At 35.6% G+C, this 15,605-nt stretch overlaps 1 protein-coding gene across 3 annotated transcripts in view; it reads left to right on the top strand.

Annotated features, from left to right (window-relative positions):
• Positions 1–15,605, top strand: part of RYK (receptor like tyrosine kinase) — a 100,976-nt gene that overhangs the window by 71,316 nt on the left and 14,055 nt on the right. For all 3 annotated transcript variants that reach the window (XM_082392729.1, XM_082392727.1, XM_082392728.1), the window contains exons 10-13: positions 1,818–1,887; positions 7,314–7,446; positions 8,406–8,515; positions 8,676–8,835. In XM_082392729.1, the coding sequence (XP_082248855.1) occupies positions 1,818–1,887; positions 7,314–7,446; positions 8,406–8,515; positions 8,676–8,835 (473 nt within the window). The remainder of the gene's footprint in view (positions 1–1,817; positions 1,888–7,313; positions 7,447–8,405; positions 8,516–8,675; positions 8,836–15,605) is intronic.

Genomic DNA, 15,605 nt, shown 5'->3' on the forward strand with positions numbered 1-15,605 from the left:
TCCACTTTTAAGGAATGAGTGTATAATCATGGTGCCTGAGTTTAGTGGTCTGGATTTTACTGTTGGTTTAGCATTTTACTAGGTAGGGCTGGGAGGTGTATCTTGGCTTTGCCCATCTTTCTATCTTCTTCTCCCTCTTACTGCATTGATCAGAAGATCTATAAATTATTATTACTGTTTTTTTTTAATTGTTGACATACAAATCGATTATTGGCTTCTTTGAAAGTATTTTTAAAGGTATACTGTTAATTTTGTTTTTGATATTTAAAACCCATTTTTTTAAAAATTAAAACTCATTTTCAATTTTATAATGAAAATATACTATTCACTTAATGGAAATGTTCTTTTCAGACAGGGGAGAAAATCCTCTGTACTTACTGAAGTAGTGGCCCCTATAAGAGGAGGCATCCTTGTAGATTTGTGCAAATATTTAATGGCTTCAAATTCTTTTGAAGGTGCAGACTAAAGATATTGGTAAATTGCATTATCATGTTTTATTTCAAAAACATTGAACTAAAAGCCAATTTTAGCTCTGTTTGTTACCTGGACCAAAAACCTTGAGTTCAGAAGCTAAAAATAAAATGGAATAATCATGCTAATTTGGGCTGTTATATGAAAATTAAATCTTTTTCTACTAATATAATAGTAGTTCTTTTTGTTTGTTTAACCACATAGAGGTAAGAAGAAGAAAACAGTAAAATGCACCACAATCTCTAGTCAGAACTCCTGTGGTCATTTTTTTCTAAGTTTATGTTTGTAAGGTTAGAAAGTTTAAACAGGACAGAAAGGTGCAAAATGTAAATTCTCGCATCTCTAAAAGTAACTCCCATAAACAATTTCTTATGATTCCCTCTGTGAGTAAGAAGAAAAACACACCCAAATATATCTAATTTTCCAAATAAATTTGATTTTGAAATATAACTGATCGCACAAACACAGTTTTTCACCTTGCTTTTAAAATTTAATATGTCTTGCAGATTTTCCTCTGTCAGTACATGTAAATCTGACTTTTTTTTCTTAAGGTAGCTGCATAGTATTCTTACGTGCTAATTTAACTAGCTCTCTGTGATGGGCACTTTGGTCTTTGGTCGTTTTGAGTTTTTTTGCTGTTATAATTGAACGGTATTCTTGTTATGTTCTATACAGATGAGCTTTTGTGAGTAGACTCTTAGCAGTGGGATTGATGATGGTAAAAGGTATTAAAAATTGTGTTAGCTGTTGTTTCCCCCACCTGTTGATAAGCCTGTTTCCTCACACTCCTGCCCAAACTGGCAGGTGGCTGACTTTTGTGTCTCTTCCAGTCTGATGAGGAAGATGGCATCTCCTAGTTTAATTTGCATTTTTTTACTGAGGAGTGAGGCAGAAAGTCGTTTTTTTAATTTTGCTGGTCATTTGTGTTGTTTTTTTAGTAAACTATGTGTTTATATCCTTTGCCTCTTTTTCAGTTTTTTTTCTTATCGTATGAGTTCTTTAAAGAAGGGGGAAAAAGACGAAATCAGCCCTTTATATGCCTTATGTGTTACAGATATTTTTCCAGCCTGTTATTACTTTCTCTACTTTGTTTCTGGAACCTTACTTAATTTCTGATTTTTATGTAGTCAAACTTATCCTTAATGGCATCTGTAAATGTTGACCTTGTCAGTGAGACTCTACCTACTACAATAGAATTTTAGGCTAGACCTATTTAGATTTGCCTGTAACTTTTAATGAAATTTACCATACAGTCTGAGATAGTTACTTACTAATACCAGAAAATATTGATGTCATATGTATAATATTATCATACTATATATGACAGTGTCTTTTTCTTTATGTAGATCAAGCTTCTGAAATTCAGGTGACAATGATGCTCACTGAAAGTTGTAAGCTACGAGGTCTTCATCACAGGTGAGAGGAGAAACCACCCAGCATTGAAGTGTTAAGCATGGTAGCATTGTATGCTACATTTTTAAGAATGTTGTAATGTGCTCTTAATAGAAAGCATTTCTGGAATAACTTAATTTATTTTTTCCTGAATATAAAAGTGAAATGCATGCTCATTGCACAAAATTTAAAAACACAGTAAAATATAAAGAAGAGTATGTAAGCCCACATCTGGATAATTATAGCTGAGCTTTCAGGGAAGAGTTTATATTTATGTGCATCTTTCCCTTTAAAAAGTAGGATAATGATATACGTATGCTAAAAAATATTTGTTATGAAATGTTGAACATGTAGAGTACCAAAGAAAAGAATAATAAACACCAATAAGCCCACCTCCTAAATTCATTGGTGGTTAACATTGCCATTTTTGCTGTGCATGTTTATGTATCTATCATCTATTTAGGTAGATATAGGTAGATATTTGCAAGTGTGGAAGTATTTTAAACTAAATTGGATATCTCAGCACTTTCAATGCATTTCCAGCATGCATTTCCCAAAAAGTTGGGGACATTTTTCTATATAATCACAATACCATTATCTTTAACAAGGTTAACCCACTTCTTGATATGGCAAAACAATGTATCTAACTTTTCATGTAAGTAACTATAAATTCACATCCACATTTAAAAAGACTACATAGTAGTTCGTTGAATGGATGCACCACATTTTATTTAACCAGTCTCTTATCATTAGTTTGCAGTATGATTTTTAAAAAATATTTACAGTTCTGTATAGGAAGAACTTTTTTTAAAAGCTTATTATCAGTCCTTTTCACAGAGCTATAACAAGAGATTCTATCTTCTGAGCCAAAAAGGGTGTAATTATAGTATCACAATGTGCAGTATCAATGTTTGGGCAAGGTTTTTGTTGTTGTTGTTTTAAAGCACTATACAGAGTCAGCTTAATTTGTGTGCCTACTGAAAATTTGATCACGTATGTTTAAAAAATGGAATGGTGACCATCATTGCTGGAAGATATTTATGGACTTCCGGGAAAAAAAAAAGATAGAAAGTCATGTGCAAAAGGCGTTATGCATTGTAATTTCTGTGTACTTTGAGCAGTTACTTGAGTTCTGCCAAAAAATAAGATGACTATGCAGAGTTTTATTTTTGAATTTTATTTATACTTTGGTTCATAGTCAAAAGAATTTGAGAACCTAAAAAGAAGGCAGCTATAGTAAGATCAGTAAAATGGTAATGAAAATGAAATTGAGTTTTTTGGCATTGTGATGGTGGAAAAGAAGACAAATAAGCCAACGTTAAGGAGACAGTTATTTTTATGTGATTGAACATAAAACAACTCTTAGCTTCTGGGCAAGCAAGGCTGAAGGAAACATTAAAGTTTGATACATCTCAGTATTAGAAGGGAAGGAAATGTACATGTTTCTTGGGGGAGAAAACTTTTTCTGGTTTCACATTCTGAGACAGATGTCATTAGCTTTATCATATACTTGGGACATTGATTAAGATAATGAACAGATATACTTTTTAGTTTCATTGAAAATAAAAAAGCCAGAGACTTTTGAAAAAAATTGACCACACAGTAATGAGGGACTAAAAATGTCCTTTTGAAGGGTTAAAGTCATGTGATTTAAGAATGTTACCTTCCATTGACCTGATTCACTGATTCATTCCAAGAATAGAAGTCATTTGCAGAGGAATGGATAGATAACTTACCCTTTAGACTATATTTTCTAAAAAAAAAAAACAACCACATTTTGTTTCCTCTGAGTAACAAAGCAAGAACTGGGTAATGATCAATTGGGAATGTCCTTTTTGACAATGTTGGGAGTACTTGATTTATTATGCTGACCCTAGCGGGAAGAACCAGAGTGTTTAATACTAGTATGTAATGTTAACCTAGTACTTAGGTACTTAGCTAGTATTCTTACCTTGATGAAAGGTCTGTACCACATCAGCACAGAAGTGGGTGGCAGGGATAAATATAGACAAAGCCAGGATTTTCTCAAGAAGCAGTTTTATATCCACAGTAGCCCAAAGGTGCTTTGGCTGAAAAATGTTCAGAGCAAGCATTTGCAGCATTTTCTCAGGCAGCTTTAAGCTATAGGATTTTCCAGCATCCAACTAGGATGAATTAGTAGCCCCAGGATACCCTTAGGTGGTGGAATGGGATGGCTTACTGAATTAGGGTTATTTGTTACTGTACATTCAGTGATTAGGGAATGTCTTCTAAAGGCAGGTTATGGTTTGATCCTGGTTAATTGTTCCTCCTCATCATAAAGTGATACCGGGACTCCTGGTTTTTAATGAGCAAAACACATTGTCAATATGTAGAAAGTATATGGTTCTTTCTTCTCACTGTAGCAATTTATTTCATTTTTAAGGGGACTAGGGCCTATAACACATTTCTTTTGACCCCTGATGTCTAGACTGTTCATGGCTCTGTGTATGCATATGTTCTCATTCATTAAGTGCCCATTTTGCACTTGGAACACTGCTAGGCATGAGGGTTAAAAATGAAATAATGATATTCAGTGATCATATTATAGAATTTATCAAGCAAATTCAATACACTCAGCAAGAAATGACACCTGGTTTCTGATTTTACCTTTTTTAAAAAACTAGTTTTGGTATGTAATTCATCATGTTTACTTCATGTTTTAACATTCCATGATTAAGAGTTTTAAAGTGTTGAAATATTTTAAAGCATCTTGAAATTCTTTCTTTTCATTCCTTTTTCCACTGGAATTTTTGAGAATAATTTTTATTATAAGTTAAAATAGCTGTATAAATAAAAGATAGCTGTTGATCTATTTAAATTCCATCAGACGTGCTTCATAAAAAGTACTCAATCTATTTCTGCTTGTAGTTTGACTCTCCATTGGCCCAAGGGTGCCTGATGATGATGGGCACTTTGCTGAATGCCTCATGGCTCTCACTCTGCAGGCACGCTCGGCAAGACTGAGAACTGGACCAGTTCTTGCCTTAAGTCCCTGCAGAACCTGCCTTTCCTCTATAGCACCTGCTTCTGCCTCATCCACTCTTCTTATAGATCCCAGGTCTTCCTCTTTATCTTCCTTTCCTTTATAAACTGGGCAGAACGAAGAGCAGCCATTTGTTCTTTGAAACATTTTCATGCAGCTTGTTACTTCTCCCGGAGGGCTTTTAATCCTCTGGTGATAGAATAAATGATTTGATCTCATCCAGCAAACTTCCTGTGTTTGGGTCAGATTCCTTTAACTTTGCTCAGTGAATTTCAGTCATGAGGAAAGGTGCAGAGAAATAATTTTGGGAGGGTTAAAGAGATTGGGCAGCTCTTCACATTACTCCTGAAATCATGGTAGGTTCAGTTAAACCTGAGTGCACACCTGCTGTAGTCATTTTTTCCCACTTCTATTGAGAAATAATTGACATACCTCACTGTATAAGTTTAAAACATACAGCATGATGGTTTGATTTACATATATTGTGAAATGATTACCATGGTAGGTTCAGCTAACATCCATCTTCTCATATAGATACAATAAAAGGGAAGGAAAGAAGAAAGAAAATTCTCTCCTTGTGATGAGAGCTCTTAGGATTTACTCTCTTACCCACTGTCCTGTATATCACACAGCAGTGTTAGCTATAGTTGTCAGGTTGTACAGTACATCCCTAGTACTTATTTATAACTGGAAGTTTGTACCTTTGACTGCCTTCCTCCAGTTCCCCCTCCCTCCATCCTCCTGCTGTAGTCATTTTAGTATGTGTGGGACTTGGTGTGTCTTGCTCCCCTGGGAGGGAATGTCCAGTGATCCAGTGGAAAACACAAGGTTTTCAGAATCAGATGAAGATTTGAATTTTTTCCTCTATGTGCTTGCTGTTTGTCATTGGCAGATTACCTTACCCCTTACCCCCTTCATGGATTCCCTCGCCTGTAAAGTGGGACTAATCATCACTGCCACTCTTGGGCTGTAATGCCAGCAGAAGCCTTACAGAGAAGTTGCCGCATACAGGTTTACTGATCTCTGAGTCCTCATTTTCCCGGCTCCTCAGGGTCAGTGCTTTCCCTGTTAGTAACTCCTGCACAGCAGGAGGGGGGCCCACAGCTTTCACTTCTGCACTGTTAGGCCAGAATTGTGTGACTGTGGTTTTAAAAGAGATACATACTCAATTGAGACAATTTAGGAAATACAGAAAAGCAAGGTAGAAATGATCTAAAGTCTCACAACTCAAAAACAACAACTCTTGGCATACTTCTGTGCAGAGTTGTATTTGCCACCATATTTGTAATTATCCTGCAAACATGTGAATTTTGTATCTTGCTTTCCTATAAGTAAGCTTTTACTCATATTCTTGTAGCATCCCTTTGTGACTATTTGTTATATACTATCCTATTATTTGGCTGTACTTCCTTACTTTTGGACAATCTTGTTGTTTGCAGCTTTTACTAGTAATACTGCATTAACTATCCTTGTTCATATAGCTTTCATATGTTTAATAATATTTCCTTATTAATATCCTTAGAGGCAGAATTTTCCAAGTTAAGGAGGAGGAATGTTTTTCAGGTTGTTGTTTGGTGTTACTTATCAAATGCTTATTTCTGTGGCACAGAATACAAAGCATTGGGTGTAAAAAAGGAGTTCACTTTAGTTTTTGCCATCTAGGAATTTTCAGCTTAGTGGGGGAAATGAGGTAATTACGTAAAAAGTTACATAGCCTTGGGAAAAATTAACAGTTATTTCCAGGTACCAATGGAAGAGGTGTCATTAGGCAATAGGATGAAAGTATTTATGTGTGCCATGGAGATTTTAAAAGGAACAAGATTTTTTTTTACTGCATGCTTGGCCTTATTTGTATATCACAGCAACATTGTATGGCTGGTGGGATCCCCATGTTAGAGGTATGGAAACTAAGGCCAAGCGAGATGGTCACACAGACAGTAAATGGTAAATTTAGGATTTAGAAATCCCATGTGACCTGCTAAGAACTTCTTGGCTTTTTGTGAGAGTTTCAAGCTCTTGATTATCATATTCTTTTCTGCAGACTTGCGTTGGGGCCCTTTTTTTTTTTTTTTTAAGCGTGATAATGAACCAAATGGGCTGTTATCATATGCTCATGCTCAAGTCATTTTTTAGGTCCCTTTGATTACCCTTTAGAGTAGAGATTTAGTGTGGCTGGAGTGTGTCTTAAGAGAATCTAGTCCACAGGAAACAACGTCTGAGTTTATAATTTTTCCCTATCAGGAAAGTGGATATGTGGAAAACATTAAAGTCTAGTCTAAAAGAGCATTTATAATTTTATATTTTTAATGGTTGTATGTTTTTAAGTAAGTTTGAGATTTTCTTGTTTTGTTTTAGGTTATCTTTATTTTATTAGTTTTTATTAAAAATAACCCCCTGAAGTTTCAGATTTCACTTGTGTTTCTCCTGATTTCTTATTATTTTATAGAAATCTTCTTCCTATTACCCATGTCTGTATAGAAGAAGGAGAAAAGCCCATGGTGATATTGCCTTACATGAATTGGGGGAATCTTAAATTGTTTTTACGGCAGTGCAAATTAGTAGAGGCCAATAATCCACAGGTGAGAAATATTTGCCCAAATACCAATTATTTACCAGTAGCTTCTAATAATATCTTTGAAGGTAGATGTTAGCATTCCTATATATAAACTGTTTAGAAGTCTGTAAAAAGAAACTCAAGTTGAACCAGAAGATATTGCTAACCTGTTGATTTAGAGGGAGATGGTTTGTGATTCCTGTCTTGAGGCTTACACTCTGCTGATGCTGAAGGTTTTCCGTGTATAACCATTGTGTATTATTCATAATCACCTCAAACCCTCTGTGACACCATCTCAGTCATTTTCCTCCTAACTCTTTGAAGGTACTTGTACTAGATCTCCCTTCTAGGAATGGAAATAGACCTTACAGAGCCATTTGGTCCATGTTGTACAAAAAAAAAAAAAAAAAGCTGGTGGTAGCTGGAGGTGTAGATTGTGGGTGATAATTTGGTAGCCAGGGTTTCCAGCAAGTGGTTGGCAGCCATAGCCCACCAGCATCACCTGGGGAAGAATTTCATTCCTCAACCTACAGTCCTGGCACACTAGCCCTAGAGGAGCACATCAGAGAGAGCTGTAAACTAGCAATAGTTTGAAAATGGTCCCCGGGGGATAACCTCCTAATAAAAGCTTAACATTGGAAAAGAAAAGAACAAGTTATTGAATAATAAACATTTGAAATATTACCCTTAGAATTCAGCATTCATTGAACAGATGTTTATTGAGCTGCTACTGTATATGCTGGATGTTGGGGAGATACACCTAACAGATGAGAGTGAAGTAAATGGTAAATTACAGTACAGAATGATAAGCACTGTAGTAGGTATAAGTATAGGAAGCTGTGGGAACATGTTCTTGGTCAAGAAGTAGCTTTTTAAAACTTAGTGTGTAGGTGTATTTTGGGATGGAGTAAGATTGTGGAATAAAATAACTACCATCAAAGTTTTTGTGCTAACTGCAAACATTGTCATTTTCTGTTACCACAGGCAATTTCTCAACAAGACCTGGTCCACATGGCTATTCAGATTGCCTGTGGAATGAGCTATCTGGCCAGAAGGGAAGTCATCCACAAAGACCTGGCTGCTAGGAACTGTGTGTAGGTGCCATGAGCTTGTCACTGTCATTTGATATTTAGTGTTCCCTGAATTTGGGTTCTCTCCGTGAGTCACAGTGGGAACTGTGTTGTATTTATGAGTGGTTGTGGTCCATATTTTTTCAGTATTCAATTGTATTTGATGTTCATGTCTACTTTTCAGCATTGATGACACACTTCAAGTTAAGATCACAGATAACGCCCTCTCCAGAGACTTGTTCCCTATGGACTATCATTGTCTGGGGGACAATGAAAACAGGCCGGTTCGGTGGATGGCTCTTGAAAGTCTGGTTAATAATGAGTTCTCCAGTGCTAGTGATGTGGTAAGTGCTGGGACCCCGGGATATCAGCAGAATGGAGGAGGCTCCAAATGCTTTTAAAATGTTTTCCAATTTTTTAAATCTGATAACTGTTCCCTGAAATTTTTTATTCAGAAAGCAAGTATAGTTAGCTTTCTAACTGTCAGCTAGTTTGTGGAGATAAGCTGTGACCCAAACCATGGACCATCACTGTGTGTAATCTCATTTCATCCTCATGATGACCTGTGAGGGGGCTATTAACACTATGAGATAGGTAGACACTATCCCAGTTTTAAAGGTGATGATATTGAAGTTAGGTTTTTTAAGTCTCAGAATGACCAAGTGGCTGTCAGATAGTAAAGATTTATTGTTTTCTTTTTTTCAAACGACCTCTTCCAAGTTTTATGGCCTGTGTAGCTTACAGTTCCCCAGATGTCACTCTCTTCCTTTTTGTCAGTTTCTGGGTGGTTCTGTCTATTCAAGCAGATCATATAGTGGGATCCTTTAAACTTAGTGATGTATAGTTTCAGAAGCCACAGTTACTCGCGTGTATTTTGTAGGCATTTTAATTGTTTTTAATTTCTGCCACTTTTTAGTTTGATTTGGAAAATTAATTTATTTCCCTATCTCTTGCTTAATGCACTTTATTATTATAGCTGAATATTTAGAGATTAGGTAAAACTTCTGCTTATAAGGTCCCCCTGTATCACTCAATATCTGTTAGTGTTACATGGAAAATTTTATAGAGTAATTTGCTTCAAAGTTTCAGCTATAAAAATTGGGCTTACTATATCATTATATCTTGTGTCTCAGTGATATATTTTATTTATAATATAGGGTTTCCCTTTTACTAAGTTTGTGTGGGTTAAGGACTACTCTTTTAATACACAGTTTCCCTCAGTGTATTAGTGTCCTGTGGCTGCTGTAACAGATTGCAACAACCTTGGTGGTAAAACAGCAGAGGCTTATTCTCTCACAGTTGAATTCTGGAAGCCACATGTTTGAAATCAGGGTGTAGGCAGGGCCGTGCTCCCTCCAGAGACCCTAAGGGAGAAACCGTCCTTGCCTCTCCCAGCTTCTGGTGGCTCTTGGCACTCCTTGGCTTGTGGCTGCATCTCTCTCCATCTCTCTCCATCTGTCTCTCTGCTCCATGTTCATATCACCTTATCCTCCATGTGTCTGTCTCTCGAAACTCCCTCTACCTCTCTCTTACAGAGATACATATGATTGCATTTAGGATTTATCTCATAATCCAGGATATGTTTCTACTCTCAAGGTCCTTAACTTAATCACATCTTTTGTCATATAAGGTAATATCTATAGGTTTCAGGGATTAGAATGTGGACATATCTTTGGGGCCACCATTCAATCCACTACACTCAGTAATTGAAATTACCTAAGATTTCCTTATTGAAAAACTAATCTTCCAATTTAAAATCCTTGAAATGATTTGTTAAGAGAGGAACCCTCTCTTGTTATTATAGTCTTTTAATTAAAATTTTTTTTTCTTTTTCAGGAGCTAGGTTAGCTATTTGATATATTGTGCCTTTCTGCATACCAAGTGTTTTTTTTTTTTTTTTAATTTTTATTTATTATTTATTTATTATGTTTATTTTTGGCTGTGTTAGGTCTTCGTTTCTGTGTGAGGGCTTTCTCCAGTTGCGGCGAGTGGGGGCCACTCTTCATCGCGGTGCGCGGGCCTGTCACTATCGCGGCCTCTCTTGTTGCGGAGCAGAGGCTCCAGACGCTCAGGCTCAGTAGTTGTGGCTCACGGGCCCAGTTGCTCCGCGGCATGTGGGATCTTCCCAGACCAGGGCTCAAACCCGTGTCCCCTGCATTGGCAGGCAGATTCTCAACCACTGCGCCACCAGGGAAGCCCATACCAAGTGTTTTGATGAGATGTGCTCACTTGATGTGAATGAACAAGTCACATATATAGTTTTTAAACTTTTTTCCTGTGAGTGAAGGTCTTTCATTATGCATATCTTCAAAATACTTTGTTTTAACTTAATTTAAAATCAACTACTCTCTGAAAAGAAAAAAAAAAAAAGCTTATCTGACACTTGTGAGATGGGCAGAATAGATATGAGTGATGATGCGAAGGATGTTTTCTGCTTCATGGAGCAGCTGCAAAGGTTAATAGTGGATGGAAACTTGTTGCCACAGTCTTTCCCAGCCAGAGGCATGGGGCCTTTTGTAGAATGGGTGGAGGTGGGAGGAATAAATCCTGATTCTTAGACACAGAGCCCTGAGGGTTCAGCTTGTATTGCAGTGGGAAACTAGGCCTAGTCTGTTCTTCCAGAGCTGTGATAATAAAATAAAACTTCTCTAACATTAATGTCAAGAAGTTAAAATTCCAAGTAAAGCAATACAAATACGCAAAGCAACTTACATCGTTCTCATAGCTATCTAAAGAGAACCTGGACTTCTTTTGGGGGAAGGAGGGGTTGCTTGTTTTGTTTTTGATGTTTATTTTTCTCAAATGATGTTTAAAAAGAAGGAAAGCAGAGCTTGATTTAGGCTAGCAAACAGCTGCTGTATTGAATGACAGTAAGGACCAGTTATACTCAGGTGCTTGTTTTTCACGTTGCCAAATCTTTATTCAGAAGTTCTGAATTGTAGGTGGGATTCTTTACCAGTTACTACATTAAGCAAAGCTGTTTTCATGGGGGAAAAAATTGAGTTTAACTTTGGTTTTAGAACATAGTTCTAAAACATAATATCAGTTGAATTAGAGCTACATGGTTTTCAAATCCACCCCTTTAGTAGAAAAGCCTGCATCTGAACATTTTTGAATGCAGAAAAGTAAAAGAAACTTTCCTCACATCTTCTTTGAAAATATCATTCCATATTTGATTTAAAAGATTAATTCACACATCTCTTTGGGATGTTAATATTCTTTTTAATGGTTGATTTTAAAATTTTATGATTTTATTACTCATTGAAATATAACATAGTTGCCTTAACAGAAATGAGGTGGCAGTTGTGGTGAACCCAAAACTAGTCTAACGGGCAGGAAATAGAAGATGTTTCTTAGATGGCAGTCTATAATACAAAGATGCCATGTAACTTCAAGGAGATTGGGAATTGTTTGATTATTCTCTTAGAAAAAGGAATATTGATAAGTAATATTTCAGAGGGGTATGCAAGATGGCCAGTAGTACTGTTAGCTTGCACAGTGGAAGCCCCCAAAATATGCATGCTTAATTTAATGTATTTGCTTATTTCTATGTAAGTATTCCATTGTATATTTAAGCAGTAATAGGAAATTTTTTTAGGAATTATTTTTTATAACACTTATGATCACATATTTCACAGGAACTCCAGAGTGAAAATTAGATGATACACTTCAACTAATGAGACTATAGTTAATAATACATTTCTAAGCAGTGTGATCTACATCTCTTCAGCTGGGTACACTGTGCTTACTAGCTGGTAAAGTCCATGTAGAGGATATATGGCTTGGTTAAGCAAATATTTTAAAATCATACTTAGAATTAGTTTTTCTTACAATTATGATATTTTACAAATTTTGCAGCAGTTCACATATTTTATGTAAGAACTTGACTTAACAGGAGAATTACTTTAAAATCATCACCACTTTTAGCATGTATTGGCATAAACTTACTTGAAATGTCTGTGTGACCCAAGTTCTTCTGAGCTGTACTTAGAATGTGTTGGTGAGAATACCCACATTGATTTACGTTTAACATGGTCAGCTCCTAAAATGTTCAGATATTTCTTCTTTAGATTCTTATAAATTCGTTTCCTTTAAAATGTATTTTTCCCCACAATATCTTTTGCCTTGGACAATTGAGATTGAAAGGAATGGGAATACTGTTCTGTTTCCTATGACTGTGATGGGGCTATTTAGTGTAAAAATCCTGCCTTTCTGTTTTGTGGGATTGAGTATTTTTTGAATTCTTATGTTAAAGCACACATGTTAAATTGCTTTTTAACATTTGTATTGAAATGTGTATACATAATCATTATGCTGTGTTTCCACCTTTCCTTTATGGATTAAGTTGGGGTTTTAAAAAGCTACATTTAATATTCTACTTTCGGGCTGTAAAACTTCATTCAGAGTCAAATGCAAAATAAGTAATGTAACCCCATTCCCCCCAGAATATCTACACATGTAAAGTACATATTTTAGCTATTAATGTAGCATCTAACAAATGATATTACTGCCTTGGAGGGAACATTTTCTCTGCCCTTTAAAAGACCCTTAACATTTTTGCATTCCTTTATAGTTAAAAATTCTCCCTGATTTATTTGGAAATACATTAATGTTTTCTGTCTTAAAAATAATACATTACAAAAAATAAAAAAATAAAAAATAATACATTGCATTTCTGGGTTGTGTTTTAATAGTTTTTACTGGAAGGATTCAATATTTTACTATGTCAAGATTATTATAATGTTAATATCAGCTTTTAACTGTTGAACTTAGGAAATATGCACAACCAGATTTGACTAGTTACAAATCTCTAATATTATTCTAAGATATGACATCATCATAGCCATTATTAAGAATTTCTGGATATTGTTTTTATTCTGTTTTCATCAGATGTGGTACTGCCATAGATCTTTTTTGGTGACTTTCTTTTCCTTTATTTGAAAATAGATTTCTTGATTTATGTCTTCTTTGAATTATTTAGCTAGTTATAGTAGCTAACAATTCTGTAAGAGGCTACCTTCTATTAAGAGACTGAATGCAATCAGGAATACACAATTAAGAGTTTTTTCTTGGTGGTTTTCTTGCCTTTATGGTATTACATTGTGTTTACAAAGCATTTTCTTGGGAAAAAAACAAGTCAAGGAAATGATTTCCATGTGAGTCTTATCAGCGTGGTTTATGGCAATGAGGAGATCCTTTAAGGTATTCAAACAGTTTTTAGGGTGCAGGGCATATGAAAATGTGTTCCATGACATTATTTCTTTTGTGAACATTAGAGATTATCTCCAGAAGAAGGAGAGAAATCTGTAGTTATGCAGATACTCTGCTTGCTGCAGAGTGCTTCTTATTGCTCCTCTTTGCCCAGTGCCATGGAAAGTCATTGCCACAACCCTGAACAGACTGGTGCAGGAGAAACTCACATTCATAATATGCCCATGAAGAGTGGTCTTCTGAACTACTGTGGTATCAGAGAGAGCTATAGTTTTCAGAGAATGCTTATTATTTTTAAAAGAATAGAAAACTTTCTATTTTACTCCCTTTCTTCGTTATTAATTTTAGAATAATACTTAGAGTCCCATTATTTAATTTGTTTCCATTATGGTTGCACATTTTACACATCAACTATCTTAGACGTACTATTTAAATATTCATGTTAAGATGAATTTGATTAAAAGACATTAGAAAAAAGCTGGAGAGGTGAAAAAATCATTCAGACATTACTTTAGGAAATACAGATTTAAAGTTTAATATTATTAACATTAAGAAAATATTGTTTAGTTTTATGAAATAGTTCTAATATTTCCTGGGAATGAGGAATAAATGGATTTACTTTAGGAACAGTTAATATATTTTCAGAGTGACTAGTTCCTGTCTTGTGATCAAGTAGTTGCACTCAATTTATTTTCTGTATTTGGCTCTCCTTGAGAATAGATATTTTCCTTAAGAGGTCTTGTGAACATATCCTTGCTTTCCTTTCCTGCCTTGTCCTTATCATTCTATTTAATATCCCCTTCAAATAGCCCCAGTGTTCTGATAGAGCAATGTCTAAGCATCTGATACAGTGGAGGAAAGTACCATATATAGCAGATATGTGTGATGGCTTGGTAGGCATCCGATATTAGATCCTAGGACAGATTTGGTCTCTTTTCAGTCATGTAGGACACTCTGTGCCTAGAGATTGCTGATTTTTGAAGTAGAGTTAGCAACATGTACTAAATTCGATACCTGATGCAGTCAAAATACACTTTCTATATAGTCATTGTACACTTGGGTACATTTGTTTAGCTGGAATAGAAAAGTATAAGCCACAGTGATAAGTATAAAGGATTATTAAGATTTTTAGGTGATAGTTTACACTGAAGAATTGTTAAAAAGAACCCTTTAAAGGTCACTTGTGTAAATTTATTAATTGGATCCTGGCTCCTGGCCCTTGCCTCCACTCAGTGTGCCAGGGGCCTGGCCCACCACTGTGCATCCAGTAAAGCTTTTTTAAAGTAACATAATTCTATAGATATATCTTTCTGCTGTGGTTATTGGAAAGGCCTGGAAAATACGTGTCTGAAAAATTAAAATTCGTAGAATAGTATAGCTTCAAAAATTGGATATTCAGAAAGGGGTATATACTAATAAAGCCTGTACCTCGAGTACGGCATAGTGTTAGTTTTGGAAACTTATGAAAATTGTTTAGTTAATGTTAATGAAAGTCGACTGGACTCAAGCTTCCACTGCTTGGAATGTTCCTCCATGATATTTTGATCTTCAGAGTGAACTCTTAATTAAAGGAATTGGTAAAGAGAAATCCAAACTCCTTCGCCTTGGTTTTCAGAACTTCTGTTCCTTATCTTCTTGTTTCAGTTTTATATTTTCTACTGTACGTTTCCTTATATTCTGCATTTCAGCCAATCCGGAATTCCTGCTGAGTCCCAACTCACCAGGTGCTTCTATGCCATTTAATTTGATCATCTTTGGATCCCAGATGTATCTACTTAATGACACCCATAAAGAATTCTTTGTCTACCTAATAATGGCACCTATCACACACTGCCTTATATTTTCTGGCATAAGTCATTTTTCCCAGAACAGGCAGTGGGGAACTCTGACTTAATTATTTTCC

The sequence above is a fragment of the Balaenoptera borealis genome (assembly GCF_965194805.1).
Source record: "Balaenoptera borealis genome assembly, chromosome: 5".
Lineage (NCBI taxonomy): Eukaryota > Metazoa > Chordata > Mammalia > Artiodactyla > Balaenopteridae > Balaenoptera > Balaenoptera borealis.